Genomic DNA, 16,238 nt, shown 5'->3' with positions numbered 1-16,238 from the left:
CATTTCAAAGTCCAGCCAGTTTTTCAGGTCAGACGTGACCCCAAGAGCAGCCCGGCTGCGGTGCACACGGGGGATCTCTTGCACGGGCTGCAGAGGACCAGGTGTTGGTGCCGGAGGAGCTGCACCACAGGCGGGCAGCTCCCAGACACTGTGCCCCTCCTGCCCCACTCACAAACACCCATGCAGGCGAGGGGATGCACGTGTGGGCTGCCCCATCTGCCCAGCAGCCAGAAACCTCGCTCGGACCACGGCTCAGACACCATCTGTGACCGGGAAGGAAGGAAGGAAGGAAACAGGATCTGGTCCTCAGAGCAGAACTTATTTTGCTTTCTTTTCATTCTCTTCCCATAAAGCAGTCTTTGTTCCCAAAATCGTGAAAGCAATCGGGATGCAGAAGGACGGATTCTGTTTAAAATCCCTGCGATGCCCAGAGGAGAGGGGCTGCACCCAGAGCACCAGCACCCGCTGCCATCCCCGACAGCAGCAGCCCCAACCACACCATGGCCTTCAGCAGGCACGGCCGGCTGCTGCGACTTGGTTCTGCTCCTTGTGGGTGCTGGGTGGCCACGGGACGTGCACCAGTGGTGGCCACTTCTCTGGGAGTTTTTCCCCCTCAGGCTGCTGTCCAACTGCTTTTATTTCTCTTCTGCTCATGCAAAAGCCGGAGCACTGGAGCCGTTCGCACGCGAGCTGTAGGACGCAGCCTCTGCCCCGGGGGTCCTGGGGTCAGTGGCTGGGGGCAGCAGCACAGTTGGTCCCAGCTGTGGGCTCTGCCTCTCCCCGATGCCGATGGGGTGAGCCTGGGGTTACAGCTTCACATCCGAGTGCATGCCTGGAAGCTGCTGGTGGGACGCGTGGATGGACGGAGCAGGGCGAAACCACTCAGAGAAACCGCTGCCCTTGTGTGTGCTGAGTGTGCCATTGCACAACAGTCTGTGGGATGAGAACTTTCTCCGGTGGCTCTGTGGAAAAGACGAGTTCGTTTAAAAACTTTACGCTTAAGTTAACAGTTAAGGTCCGGGTACTGTTTCTACTTTTTTTCCTGTTTAATTTTTATTTGCTTCTTCTGTTACAGGAAAATAAAAAAGGCCAAAGCTCCAAATTGCAGCACGGCCTGGGCACAAAGTGTTGTTAAAGAGTGTGCATTACTAGGTGCGGGACTGGGAAGGAACTGAAATTAAAATGTTATAAGCAATCACTAATCCGGATGTGGCATGGTTGCTAAGTAGCCCCAACCCAGGCCAAAGTCAATAAGCAATTAGCATCTATTAAGAGATGAAGTATACATGTAGGGTGATGGGAGAGGAGCCCTTGGAAAAAGGCTCAGCTCCTTGTTCCCAGCCAGCTTTCTCCTGGGCTGGACCAGCTCGTGCCCACGGAAGGGAGCCTCCAAGGTCTCCCCCGGGACCTGCTGCCGTTTCTGCTCTGTAAATAAAGTCCTTCAGTTGGAGCCTGACACTCCACAAGTGTTTTTTATTCAAATTCTTTGTTGCTCAGTCAATAATTTGAGGAAAGGGCAATGGCTGCTGTGCCATGAGACACACCTCATCATTTTGGTACATTAAATCTGATCTCTGATTTCGGAGATAACTGTAAAACAGGAGGCGATGCTGCCTGCTGGCTGGGGAGGGACGGAAATTTGGGCACGGCTCCCACTTTACCTCACCTTCATCTTTGCTTCTTCCCTATTTTCCTGTGAACATGTTTATTAAATAAAACTTACGAGTCTGGAGGAAGGAGCAGGAGAGAAACTGCAGTGCCCCGGTTCAGTAAAGGCATTAGAATAAAACTGGGATAAAATCATCCGACATTGGTATTCTAATTTTAGTGGAGAGCGGCTGTGGTCATTTAATTAGATTAGACTTTATTGATTGTGTTTTAATGGGTGTGCTTCCTCCGACAGGCTCTCACATCTTTCGGCGTGACGGCCTGGATGTAAATAGAGACACGCGGACACTTGGTGTCAGTCGGGCAGCTCCAGGAGCAGAGCCAAGGCCGTAGGTAAGTGCTCGGGATGTGGCCCACGGGTGGGCTCAGGCATCCCTCGGGGCAGGGATGGGCAAAGGCACCTCCCTGCGGCTTTTGTTGACCAGTTAAGTGTCATGAGACTCTCAGCAACCCCTACCAAGTCAGCATGTAGCAACTGCAGATGGGATAGTTCTGTTGACTTTTTGCTGTCATCAAATGAGTCAGCGGCAAGTCTCAGCCTTGTATGTCGGCAGGGAGTGGCTCACCAGGAAATCGGTCACAAAAGTGAAAAAAAAAAAAAAAGAAAAGAGAGAAACCCCCGAGAATTCAAGCCTTACTTGCTCGCTTTTTGAAGTTTGTGTTTTGTTTAAGCGGTTGATAAGATAGCGTGTGTCAGCACGGCGGGTGCGATTCCCCAGCAGCGTGCTGCATCTTGTGCAAGCCCACAGCCTCCGCTGCTCTGCGCTGTACTTTGCACGGCGGCGCCCGGTGGCTGCAGGCTTTTACAGACAAACCAACCCCTCCCTGCCCAAAGAGACCAGGCTCTGCCGGCCTCTGCCGCACAGCTCCGCGCTGGGCTGGCTCACCCACCCCTGGCTGCCTGTACCCCCATCCGGCTGTGCTATCTTTGGGGTGCCGTGCTGCTGCCGCTGTGCATACGGGGTTGCACTGCTGGCTACACTGCTGGCCTCAGCTCTGTTTGTACCTGGGTGCCACGGGGTCTACGAACTGGGCGTGCAGCTGTGCCAGGGGGGATACACACACAGGTATGCACAGTAGTGCTATAGGGGCTGCACCCCCACGTACGTGTATTAGGGCAATAGGGGCTGTACCCCCAGATATGTGTATTAGGGCTATAGGGGCTGTACCCCCAGGTATTAGTGCCAGGGGGGCTGTACCCTCAAATATGTGCATTAATGCTATAGGGGCAGCACCTCCAGATATGGGTATTAGTGCTATAGGGGCTGTACCCACAGATATGTGTATTAGGGCAATAGGGGCTGTACCCCCAGGTATGTGTGTTAGTGCTATAGGAGCTGTACCCCCAGGTATTAGTGCCAGGGGGGCTGTGCCCTCAAATATGTGCATTAGTGCTATAGGGGCTGTACCCACAGACATGTATATTAGAGTTATAGGGGTTGTACCCACAGATATCTTCATCAGTGCTATAGGGGCTGCACCCCCAGATATGCATACTACTGCCAGGGGGGCCGTATCCCCAGGTATGTGTATTAGTGCCAGGAGGGCTGTCCTCCTAGATACATTCATTAGTGCCAGGAGGCTGCACCCCAAATATGTGTATTAGTGCCAGGGGGCTGCACCCCAAAGACGTGTTATTAGTGCCAGGGGGGCTGCACCCTGAACACACAGCACTGCTATAGGGGCCGCACCCCCGGCTCTGCGTCGGTGCCATGGGGGCAGCCCCCTGCCCACCCGTTAGCGCTACGGGGGCCGCAACCCCCGACCCCACAGCGCTGCCCCACACAGCCCCACACGGCCCCACACAGCCCGGGGGCCGGCCCGGCGGGGCGCGGGCGGCTGATGCGGCCGAGGGCGGGCCCGGCTGCCGCCGATAAAGGCCGGGCGGCGACGCGGGGGCCCGGGCAGAGCCGGGCTGAGGCGGCTGCAGGAGGAGCGGGACAACCGCGGGGCCGCGCTGCTTCTCTCCATTCCCTCCCTCCCTCCTCCTTCTTCTTCCCTCCCCTCAGGCGGGGCGCGGCCGGGCGGGGCGGAGGCGGAGCGGGGCCGGCCATGAGCACGCAGGCGCGGGGCCAGGGCGGGCGCAGAGCGGCCGAGGCTGAGGGCGAGATGCCGGCCACCGAGAAGGACCTGGCGGAGGACGCGCCCTGGAAGCGGATCCAGCAGAACACCTTCACCCGCTGGTGCAACGAGCACCTGCGCTGCGTCAACAAGCGCATCGGCAACCTGCAGCACGACCTGAGCGATGGGCTGCGCCTCATCGCCCTGCTCGAGGTGCTCAGCCAGAAGCGCATGTACCGCAAGTACCACCAGCGGCCCACCTTCCGCCAGATGCAGCTGGAGAACGTCTCCGTCGCCCTCGAGTTCCTGGAGCGAGAGAGCATCAAGCTGGTCTCCATCGGTGAGTGCTTCCCCGTTGCTTTCTTGCATCGTTTTTTATTTTTTTTTTTAAGGCTTAATGTGTAGAAAACCTTTGCTTCCCCCCCCCCCTCGGATGCCACCTGTGGGTGATGTGTGGCCGTGGGGTCCTCTTGTAGGGCAGAGCGGGGTGCTGCTCCCGAGCTGTGTCCCCCTGTCAGCACTATGCTGTTATCCTCCCCTGTAGCATTCGCTGTGCTTCCAGGTAGTTGCCTTCCCAAGCAAAGCTGCAGCACGTTCTCTCTCTGTGCAGCGTCTTCCCCAGATGTCCCCCATCAGCCCAGGCAGCAAATCCAGCCGGGATGCTGCTGGCCCCAGCCTACACCCCCCCCCCACAGGTGATAGAGTCCCCTCACACTCGTCTTCTTACATGCTACAGCCCAGTAGATGATGCCAGTGCTCAGGCTAGCGTGCATGCTTATGTGAGTGCAATAGCAGCTTACATCCTGCTTTTGAGCAGGGCTGCGCTTTCTCCTTAATCCTTGTGCTGCGGTAGCTTGCGGTAGAAAAAGCCCAAGGAGCTCTGCTAATGCCTGGAGATGGGTTTTGGAGCTGATGCTCGCCCTGGCCGGCGCTAGGCTTCGCTGTCCATCCCGCAGCAGAGGGTGCGACTGCTGGGTAGCTGGCAGCCCGCTCGGGAAGCTGCTGGTATGCAGGGCAAATCGCAGCTGATCCCTCAGGAATGCCTGTGGTGACCGTTTTGGGGGATCGCTCAGGTGTGGCCGCAGCCATAGTAAAGCCATAATTTGAATGCCTGAGAGATCTCTGGGAAAGAATGTGAATGCCTCTTCTAGCTCTTTGCCAGATAACTCTAATTACTGCCTCCTGATGACTCTGGCCTCAATGAATTACACAGCTGAATTTGGGTGAGTTCAGCTCTGTTCGGCTGTCTAAAACTCTCCGCCAAGGTGAAAGCTGTTTCCCTTCAGAGGCATTAGCTGTAACAGCAATAAAATAAGAACTTTTCTGGTGTGGGAGAGACTCGGTAAGAGTCACTGCAGAAGCCCTCCCTAGAAACGTACTCGATGGAGTGGGTGGGTGCCCTGCGGTGCCTCACTGCTAATGCAGACAAAAAGAGGACTCTTGGGTCCCAAATATCTGCCCTCCCCCCCTTGAAGGGGAGAACAGCTAATGTACTCACAGCTGGGAGCAGAGCTGGTGCTAATTATTTACTTAGAGCTGCATTCCCTTCACACAGCAGGGTTTGACTTGCAGCTGCCTGGCTTCTCCGCTGAGCTTTCTCTTGCCAGCTATCAACACTGCTGATGGTTGAACTCACCTTTCTGCTCAGCCACTGGAGTAGCTCGTTAACGGCCAGGCGAGCGCTTCCCTCTTATTGTATTGTTTGACCTAGGAAAACTTAGCTGCTCCAGCTGCCTTCCTATTGTGCTGTGAGGCTTCCCGACGGATACGGGTTTGGGAGATCAAGGTTAGGCTGGTCAGGCCTGGCTTTGAGCGATTTCCTTTCTAGAAACACTGCTGCAGCAGCACAGCACTCTTACAAGATAAAATTTAGCTGCAGAGTGGCTGTAGCTACTGAAGACATGTTTAACTGCTCTGGAGATTACTTGTGTTGTATTGCCTCTTACAATAACAGCTTGTTGAAGTTCTGGAGAATGAGGTGACTGTGGCTGCTGGTGCCTCTGCATGGAGGGGTTTACGGCCCCGTTCGTGCTGTGCAGCTGGAGCAGAAGCCAAGCAGTAGCACAGGCGTCCTACTATACGTACAGCCCTGGATAAACTGAACCACTCCTGAAAAAACATCCTGAACTTGCCTTCCAAAAAAGACGTTCAAAATAAACCTTGTGGCATTCTGCTCAGCAAAACGTGTCGAGGCCCACACTGCTCCTTCTGCAGGCACGGCCAAGGCTGTAAAACACTGCCTGCCCTTAGTGCTTTTCTCCCTTTGGCTTTAGGTTCTAGAGAATTTAGGACTTTGTCTCTTTTGTGCTGCTGAACAAACATGAGGTCATTTGGAGGCCTAGAGCTGTGTTCGAGTAAGGGCTCTTAGGTAGAGAACTACAAGGACTAGGCTGGCCTTTGGGACCTGGGGCCAGCTCTGAGCCAAATCGGTTGGGAAAACAGACAGCTGTGGCTGCTGGATTTCTAGCATTAATAATGCCATCAAACCTCTGCGAAATGGATGCAGTGCCTGTTCCAGTTATTATTTAACTTCCAGGAATGCCTTAGAAGCCATGCACTAAGGCTTAGCTACTGCTGCTGTCCCACAACCTATGCTTCTAAAAGCCTGGTACTGAAGGATTTTGGCATTCAGATGTTGTCCATGAAAAATAAAGTGGCTTACTTGCAGGGAAATCAATTAAATCTGTTTGACCACAGCCTTTTTTTGTATCACCAGGAGTTAGCCTCTCCTGCTGTTGCCCCTTACCTAGCCATTGGTCTGAGTCCATGGGCACTTTTCTTCAAGCCATGAGGTGCCCTCACTTCAGCGTGAGTTTGTGACTGATCTACTGTAAGAGCAAATGGAAAGCATGTCCATACTGTGCCCCATCCAACAAAGGTGGGGCTGAAAGCTCTGAAAATGCTGTTAGGGCAGGGGACTCGAGCAGGAAGGAGTCTTCTGTTCAGTGCGAGGTGGCTGCTGGGCTACTGAAGTGTTAACAAGTGTTAAGTCTGGCTCTTTTTGCCTGCTAGACTGAGGATAATTGCGGATTCCTGGGTGCTGAGTGGCGTGCGGCGTGACAGGCAGAGTAGGACGCCAGGAATGCAGAGCACAAGGGCCTAAGGAGTTGATCGGCTCCAGAGATTACTTTGTATGGGAGCCACATTGTGCCTTGGTAAAAGCCACAGCAAATCCCAGGAGGGGGTTGAGGTTATGTTTGGCACTGAGCTTGCCCCCAGGAACCAGGTAGCAGGCAGCCAGTCCTCGGATTTAGCTTGGAATCAGGACTTCATGGTCTAAATGAAGCCTGGCGGGCAGTTTGTGGCCATCGATTGGAGCCTGTACTGCAGATTGCACCCGATGCTTGCTCTGCAGTGCTGTGTCACGGGCAGCAGCGAGACGGGTGCCAAGCAGCCGGCTTGTTTGTTTGGTGAAATGGTAATCTTAGAGTGCAGCACTCAGATTGATCAAACTGAAAAACGTGTGGTTTAGCTTTGCTGGGTTGCACTTTCATCAGATAAGTGAGCTGAGCTGACTTGCCTCCCAGCTGCAGGATGCTGAGCATTAACACGAGTAAAAAGGTGGGGAGTAACATGAGTAAAAAGGAGGCAAAGGACCCGTGGGTCCTTTGAGTACCCATTTGAAATGTCATTCTAGGAAACCGCTTGGGACACAGCTCTTCTGTCTCTGGGCTGTTGATGCACTATGGGGTGACAGAGCGAATCTTAGATTTCTTAAACTAGGTGAATGTACTATCCTCTGGTACCTAGAGCTAGGTGCTTGAAAACTGGAAAGGAAAAAAAAAAAAAGGCAGATGTATTTTCGGCCTGTATACACTTAGGGTCTCTCTCTGTCTCACTCCAGGTGCTATTAACACATCATAAGGAGGTAGTCAAAACACACTTGCATTTTGTCTGCCGCTTACCTGTGACTGCCCTGGAGGCTGTTTTCTGGAAAATATCCAGTGTTTCTTGGAAGCAGCTTTCTGCTTCTTGGAAACATGACACTTAATCCTTCCCCTCTAAAATTATTTTTGATAGACTGACAATGGGCCTCCCTACTGGAGACTGGAGGTGCTTTGTGTTTTAAGGGGTGGTTGGGTCTCCTCAGGACCTGGTGTTTTGGTAATTTGACTGCTGGACTAAAGAGTAAGTGGCCTTGCCAGAGCCATTTGCTCCAAGTTACAGTTTAAAGTAGCTTAGGTAGACTGTTCTTGCATTCTTTTACATCTGAGAGGAAACTTGTAAAGTGATCAAATTCTTTCGTAAAATTACTTGGGACGGGTTAGGCTGATGTGCTAAACAGCTTTTTTGTTTAAGGCGCTGGAAAGTATACAAGCCATTCAAGGAGGACTGAAGTCTTGACTGTTCCATGTTGTAATGCTGTGTCCTGTTTGACTTACGTGGGGATGTTTAAACCTAAGTCAGGCAGGATAACTATTTTCCTAGCCTCCAACTGTAATCTAAGAATGTGGTTAGCCTCGTGTGTGGCCGGGCTTTTGCATTCCCAGTATTGTTTGCTGTCTGCTGCGAGCAATGGGAAGTAAAACAATGATCTCTGGATCCCTCAAGCTTTAGAGGAATTCTGTTTTCTCGCTGCCCCTCAGGAAAGGGCTTTGTGCAGCCTGCGTGGGACCTGAACCAGGGCGTGCCAAGCTTAGACCAGTAATAGATGAGAAGCAAGAGCACCAGAGCAAAATGGTTGTTGCAGGTGTTGCAGGCTGGTGTGAACAGGCCTGTGCTGTGCTGCAATGCTTGCCCAATTCTCTGCCACCAGCATCAGGTGTACCCACGTGTGGACGTGTTGTCCTGAACTGCCTGAAGTGGTGCACAGCTCACAGGCAGGGCACTGTGACTGCTGCAGTGATGAAAGGGGGATGCAAAGCTCATGGATGCAGGGTTTGGCTCTGTTAGAGCTTGGTACCAACGTGCATGAAGAGCCTGTCCCAGCAGTTATCGTTTGCAAAGCATCACATCTGACTCGGGCTCTGGATGAGGTAGCCAGGCTTTCTGTAGAGAAACCTTTAGGCTGCTGTGAGATTTTCTTCCTTTTTTTTTCCTGTGTGTGCACCCTGATAGCGCTGTGGTTCCTGTTCCAGAGCAGCTCCCCACGAGGAGGGATTGTCACTTCTGGGCAAGGTGCACCAAGGTAGTGCTGTGGACACCACACCTCAGGTAGAAGAAGGTGAGGATGTGTTGCTGCAATCTGCCTGGACTTGGCAACAAAACAGAAAAAGATGTTCCAGGCACGTCTGTGCTGGAGGAAGGAAATGCTGTGTAGCTGAGTGTTAACTGTCAGGGGAAGAATCTAAAACAAAACCCCTGTAAAAAAGGCGAAGGAAAGGCACTGCCCATCCCGAAAAGGAAATCTGAGAACTTTCCTACAGCTTTCACTGCGTGAGTGTGGCACTGCTCACAAGGCTTGGTCTGTTGCAGGCTGAACTGCGAACAGCAGGGAACAGATCCATGCCCTTTTATATTATGTTTGGGGAAATGAGTAGCAGTTGCCATGAAAGTATTGAGGATGTGAAGCCTGCGTTAGCTGCTGTTAGATTTTTCTCGATTGCCACAGTCAGTGCGGTAGCGGTGGGTGCTTACCCGCCCTTCCTGTAACGGGTGCCGGGGTGGGGTGGGGTGGGGTGAGCTGCTCTGGTTCCTCAGAAGAACTTAATCTTGGGTTTGAGTTGAGTCAACTGGTGTTCTGAGGTTATCTGCTGAATGGGCTGAGCAAGCTCTGCCTGCTGCTTTGGATTCATTTAGTGAAGTTTGAGAGAGGTTTTTTTTTTTTTTCCTGAGCCTTGCTTTTGCTTGGTGCAGATTTTTATCCCCCCACCAGGCAAAAACAAACAAAAAACAGCTCTTAACCTTCCTCCTGAATAAAGACCAGTACTCTGTAATCTAATAGGAAGGACACTTTTTCTTCCATATCACAGGTCAGAGGTAAATCTAGGATCTTGCAGTTGAGAGCCTTGCACTGAGTTGGTTGCATCATAACCAGGTGGTTCTCTGGGCTCTAGCATTGTCTGTGTGAGCTTCCTTCAGCCCACTGTCCCCTTCTGCAGCTAACCTTGAGGTTTTGGAGGTGTCTACGTAGCATCTGGTGCATCACAGTAAAGAGTGGACCTGCTGCAGTGGGCTCAGTGGATTGCAGTTTCTAGAGCAAACGCTGTTCTGTAAGCAGTTGGAAGCTTAACATCTGTAGTGAGATGTGTGCAATGCCTTCTACTTTGCTAGCATGTTCCGACTGTAGTACTCAAGACCCTTGCAGGAATAGAATTGGAGGGGTTTTTTGTTAGGGAAAAGAAGCTCGGCCACTTCAAACAGCCAGCTGCAGCCTTGCCCAAGTTCCTGGGAAGCGTGGGTTGCCTTGTGGTGAGTAAAGCAGACACTCTCCTGCCCTGGGGCTGCCCGCGGGTGGGCAGAGGCTGGAGCAGCACAATCTGGGCCTTGCTGCTGTGATGGATTGGGGTGGTTTGGGCCTCCTGCTGGTGCTGCCCTTGAACAAAGCAGCCACGGTTCTCTAACAAGCACTTTGAGGAGAGCGATCGCTCATAGCTGCGCAGCCTCATCATTAATGGGGTGTTTCCTCCCCGTCTGTTGGGTGATGGTCCTCTTCTGGTCCCTGCAGCTTACAGAGGCAGACAGCTCGTCTAATGGGGAAGAACTAATCAGTGCTGAAGGTGAGCTCTAACTTTAAAGCGTAAATTCAGCTGATATTCCACTGACCTACAGAAAAGAGCTCTGAAATACAGCAAGCTGTGGTGACCAGCCCGCGGTTTGTCAGCGTAACTTTGAACATCCAGGCGGGGACCGTAAATGCGAAGGGATGAGTTGTTCCTTCTGACAGCAGCAGGTTGCATGAGCTCCCCTGCCAGGGTTTACCCAGCAATAGCAGGAAAATGTCTGCAGGCTGTGCTGACATCATGGGCTGCCGCTCCTTGCTCCTTCTGCTGTGCTCCGGGGCACTCGGCAAAGCATGACGTGTTTGTCAGAGCACCGAATTGCTCCAGCGTGAGCAGTGCTGGGCTCCGTGGCAGCAGCAGCACATCCACCCTCTGAGGGCGAGGTGGGCACGGATGGACGGACGGACAGACAGACCGGCTTCTGTGCTGGAACCCAGCCTGCCCCCTGTGAGGGGCCTCTGCTCGGCGGGGAGGAGGAGAGCAGCCCCGGAGCAACTGATGCTGGGTGGTGGGAGCTTTGGAGCGGCTGTGACACTTCATGCTGTTTTTACTGAGAGTTTGTGTAACCAGAACCCTTCCTGGGTGGTGCAGGTCGCTGGAGACGGCGGTTATGAGGGTGGAACAGCAGCCCCAGCCCTCAGCGCCCCTGAGGGTGAAGGAGGCGAGAAGGGCTGGTGGCCTGCCACCTCTGCCTCTGCTTGTGGCCCCTTGAGTGGAATCAACGCAGGAATACACTGAAAATGCCCTGCAGAATGTGTCCCTGTGACCATCAGGGCCAAGCTGGGCGAGGGTTTCCCTCAGACCTTATCCCAACACTGCTGAGGCGCACAGGAGCGGCTCCCCGCTCTGGCCGTGGGATCCGGGAGGCCGTCTTTTTTCAGCCTGGGTGTGGTGGCAGCACTTGTGCCGCTGCGGGGCAGTAACCAAAGCTGTGAGCCCACCCTTCCTGCTGCCTCCTGCCTGTGCCGTTCCCACCAGCCTTCTCTGCTGAGGTCTGGAGGGCAGCTGCTGAGGGCCTGTGCCCCCCGGGGGGCTGCGGCCTCGCCTGCGGCCGTGTCGGGCCAACCGGGCCGCTCGTGGCTGCCTGCTGGGCTTGATTAGTCTACGGCCACCCTTGCGAGGAGACAAAACCCATGTGTATGCGTTTCTGAGGCGGTATTCAAGGGCACCGGCGTGGTTGGTGGGCTGAAATGAGCCGTAGGTGGCAGCTCGTGAACTCTGTCGTGTAAACAAGCTTTGAAATGTCTCCTCCTGGGCACAAGGCGCAGGGCTGGGGGAGCAGACCTGTGCTCTGAGCAAACATCCACGATATGTGAATCTGAAGGTTATTCAAACACAGAAGAGGAAATAGTGCTCTCTTTGGCTAGATACTAACATGTGCTAGCTATCCTTCCTTTAATTGCTGTAATTAACTGCTTTACATGCCCTTTTCTCACAACAATCCTGCAGTGCTAAGTAGATGCAGCACGGTTTTGATGAACTTCCAACCACTGGCAAACCAGTTCTTGGAGCTGGTGTAGGTCTCAAGGCTAAAACCCTGCCTTGCACGTCTTGGAGCGGACCTTCACCTCTGTGCAATCATCCTTTTATTGCAAGGCACGTGTGCTCGCTCCTGCTGCGTGAAGGAGGTCCCTGGGTTCAGGACGAGCTGGTGCTGCTGCCTTGGGCCTGCGTCTGGCTGAGGGCATCTCCCTGCCTGGGAAGGGCAGTGTGACAAACAAACCTTGTCTGCTGTGGTGCGGGACACAAAACTTGGGTTGATCTGGCTTTGGATCCCTGCTGTGGAATGGGGAACAGCCGCTTACTAAACAATATTGGTGTCAAACTGTCATCTTGACTGTGCAAGATACCAAGTGTTACCTCACTTGGATTGTGGATTTCTGCAGGGTTTCATTTGCAAGGCTCTGTAACTCTCTACTCATTGCTCTCACAAATAATCTGTAGCCCTGGCATCCCTGAGCCTGCTCTAAAACACCGAACTGAGTGATCTTTGCATCAATCTGACTTGTTCCACAAACACAGGAAAGCGAGCTTTGATGCATGGACTAGGAGCAGGAATGCTGTTGAATGCTAAAATTATTTGCGAGCTGACTTGGATGAGCCTGCTCCAACACCTGGCTCTTGCAGAGCTGTTTGCTGCAGCAGCTATTAGTTGCAGTGGTTCTCTGGGAGTGGTTGTCACTCACCCAGACACAGTTTGTTATCAAATTCCTCTGTGGGGGAAGTGTTGGTTTCTGAGCAGGCCCAACTCACTGACTGTGGGAAGGCTGGGATGCTAATCGCATTGTTTCAGCGCTCTTCTGGCTGTTGATTAACAGCGTGGCTGCATGCAAATGTCTGATAGCTTATGTAAGTGCTTGAACAAAATCAATGGTCTAATTAAAAGTCAAATGGAAACAGCTTTGGATGTCTCTGAGGATTATTTCTTTCAGTCATTCTTTTAGGCTTGGGGTAAAAATACAGCAATAAGGAAAAAACAAGCTGGTGACTGCTGGGGAAAAAATGTAACTTCCAGTGCCACAGCCCGACCTTGGGGGTGCTGGATGCTGCAGCTATTGGATATGAGGACAAAGGCATGGAGGCTTTTAGACTGGCACTGTAGGATCTTCTCTAGCCATGAAATCCTAATGCTCCCAACCCATGAATGGTTCCCCTTTTCTGTGTGAATGGCCAAAACGGGTCATGATGAATCTTCCTCAGATACTCATAGTCCAGGTGGTGGGGAAGTGTCTTTCTGATGCTTGGGGAACTCGGGCAAGGTGATGGAAATTGCCTGCGTTGCATCTTGCTGTCCACCAAAACTGTATTAGGCCTAATAGGCTCCTTTGGCTGATCTGTGCTGCACTCACATTGTGCTGCCCAAAAAAACCCAAAATGCGTGCTCAGGAGTAACTGTACATCTGAGAGGCCGTGCCTGTGACATCCAAAAGAATGAAGTATCTTTTCTTTATAGACTGAAAACAAAGCCTGTGTGTGAGAAGGAAGCTTACAGTGAGAGCTAGCGTGGTGCTGGGTGTGGGAACTCCCAGCAGTTAGTGTGAACGTGAGCTTTGTGGTGGCTGCGTAGCCCTGCGGTGTCGAGTGCTGTTTGAACTGAACTAGATCCTCTTAGCTGAGGATGCAGCGTGCATGCTGGACAACTGAATGGCTGCAATAAATGTGAGTGGTCAAGGAGGTCCTACCACAGAAGATCCCAGCTGGCAGAGTGTGCTGGCAAAGCAACTTCTGTACTGACTGTATTTCCCTGACCTAGCCCTGGAGTGAGGAAGAGCAAGGATTGTCAGCTCAGCCCAGCTGCCTGAAGCAGAAGGAGATGTCTGCCTGAGGAACTACACCATCAGGTTATTGAGGTCATGCACTGCCATGTGCCCTAGTGCTCCATGGAGCTGTGCAGAAGCAGGTACAGCTCTCAGCTAGCCAGTTAAAGGGGTTTTTTTGTCCACAAAAGAAGCTGGAAAACTCTGAGATTGTCTTCTAGTGGTTCAGATTCTCCCCTCGTGCATAGGAGGTGAAAAAGCACCAATTTAAGCTTTTCATTCAGCACACGGCCACTTTAAAGGCTGGACGGCACAGCCCTGACCTTGGTGCTGTCACAGCCGGATGATTAGTGGCTGCTCAGTGAGCATTAGTGAGCAAGCTAACGACTTGCAGACATCTGCAGTTATAGAGACAGGGGCATGTGGGACTCCTGAGCAAGGATATTGCAAAGACCTTGTCCCAAAGAATTAACCCTATTGCCACTGGCATCTTCATTTGCTGTGGACCACAGCACAGGAGGAGCGTATCACAAAGATTATTGGGCACATTCCTAGACTTTTCCTGATACATGGCATGAAGTATGGCATGCTCCCAAAGCATCTGGCACTTTTACTTAATAAAATGCTACTTCTCCCTCTGCTCCCACCCATGTATGTGTTGTGTCTGCAATGTCCTGAGGCAAGATGGTGGTACTGCCCTACTCTGTTAGGGTCCCATTTGCCATCCTGGGCATCACCTGGGGACAGCTGGGGGCTTCCAGATCTGTCACTGCACTGTGGGGCTGATAGGAACTTAAAAATAATAGGCTTCCAAAAGTCAGGATTTAGGTTTGGAGCTACCCTGTGAAGGTCCTGGTTGTGTCTCGCTCTGCCAAGGAAGCAGGCTCAGCCTGCACACCAGAGCCCCAAAGTGGTCACCCCGAGGCTGTTTGCTTGTCCTGAGGCCTGCTGCATGCTGCCTCTGGGCTGCTCTTGAGCTCCTGGTTGCTGAGTCGGCAGAAGCACCTGACCCAGGAGCGGGGTGCTGCGCAGGGTGACCTTCAGGATGGGCCTTCTCTGCAGTTTGCTCGCATAAAGCCACGGTTAGCAGCTGCATCAGGGCCTGCTGCATGCTTTGGTGCTGTCGAACAGGTAAAGTGCCAATTTGGCAGGCGATGCTGCAATGCCAGGAGCAGCAGCCATGAGTAAGATGCTGCCGGCTCGGTCACAGCTGAGGTGTGTGGGGTTTCCTGAGTAGAGCTCTGCCCGGCACCCCTGACTCAGCCAGGGAATTTCCCTGGAGTCAGTGGCACAAAAACCTACTTCTGTAAATCAACTTCACGTTTTGCTGTGGTATTGCAGCGTAGCTGTGAGCTCAGTGCTTAAAACTAAAGAAATGCCTCGTCTGATAGAGATAAATAACTGAAGCCACGTACACCTAACAGAGTTTATTTTTCTCCTTGCAATTAAAACTGCCTAACACTAGCTGCTGCACCTATTGGTTGACAATACTGCCTAAGGCAGAGGAAACTTAAATATTTTAATTAACCATCTTTATTACTTAAACATAGGCTTTAACTAGCTGCAGAATATTTCATACCCTACCTGTGAGAAAAAGAGCTGAGGCTCCTGATGCAGAGCCTGGGCAGCAGATGGATTCAAGCCAAGCATTGAAATGAGGAGCAGCCCAGTCCCATATGGGAACGGGGCAAATACCTCTGGATGGGGACAGCAGCGGGGCATGCTCCTGAACGTTTTTCATGGTGAAATGAGGAATTGGTAACAAACAAGACGTAAATACCTGGTAGTCTGCTGGGTAACTGTAAGGGCTGTGATCACAGGTGCCAACACCTGAGTCCCAGAAGCAAAGATTGGTCTCGTGCAGGCTAGAGTGGACTTGCCTGCCTGGATCTGTCTGCAGTTCTCTGTTCTGGGGCGACGTGGCTTAGTCCCTGGGAACCGACTGCTGCTTAAAGGTCTACGGTGTGCAAATGCAGAAATGCTAATGATAGGTAAACTCTGAGGTGCTGCTCCTTGCTGTGGGACGTGAGTTTTGACTGTCTCGGGGCAGGAGTCTTACTGCTAGTTGAGCTTGTCTTCAGTGCTGCTGAGGGGTGTGAAGTCAGGAGGTGGCACAGAGGGCAGCCAGGCAGAGCAGGTCTTAAATCCTGGCCATGCAGGGGCGAGCCTTGTGCTTGGTGCTCCGTGTAGGAGCTGTGTGTGTGCTGTTGGGCTGTACAGGTGTGAGGAATTGCTGCTGAAGATGGGATGGGCACGGCTTCCAGTGGAGGGGAGGGCAGGTATCCCCTTAGGAAAGGAGCTAACATCTAGCTGGATGCAAAAGCACAAAGACACTTTCACAGGGGGCATGGAGAAGCAATACAGCTGTGCAGCATACTTGAAAAACGAAACCAAACCCAAACTTTGTGCTTTGTGGCACCGAGAGGCAGCGGGTGGTTGCTGAGCCTGACCCGTGGCTGAGATGGGGTGGCGAGATGTGTGCTGGTGGCAGCACGCGGCTGTAGGGCTGCTTTCGGTGCTGTGGGGTCATGCTGAGAGTGCCTACTCAATGCCAACAGGAGTTGTTAAAATGGCTCAGGTGTTGTAGAGA

At 52.6% G+C, this 16,238-nt stretch overlaps 1 protein-coding gene across 5 annotated transcripts in view; it reads left to right on the top strand.

Annotated features, from left to right (window-relative positions):
* Window positions 1-16,238, top strand: part of FLNB (filamin B) — an 85,220-nt gene that overhangs the window by 11,963 nt on the left and 57,019 nt on the right. For all 5 annotated transcript variants that reach the window (XM_082768418.1, XM_082768417.1, XM_082768416.1 and 2 more), the window contains exons 3-4: window positions 1,904-2,001; window positions 3,678-4,069. In XM_082768418.1, coding sequence (XP_082624544.1) covers window positions 3,721-4,069 — 349 coding nt within the window. In that variant the 5' untranslated portion in view covers window positions 1,904-2,001; window positions 3,678-3,720. The remainder of the gene's footprint in view (window positions 1-1,903; window positions 2,002-3,677; window positions 4,070-16,238) is intronic.

Source organism: Aythya marila, assembly GCF_965140915.1.
Source record: "Aythya marila genome assembly, chromosome: 10".
Taxonomy (NCBI): Eukaryota; Metazoa; Chordata; class Aves; order Anseriformes; family Anatidae; genus Aythya; species Aythya marila.
Note: the sequence above shows the minus strand (reverse complement) of the source record. Positions and strands in the feature narration are given on the sequence as shown.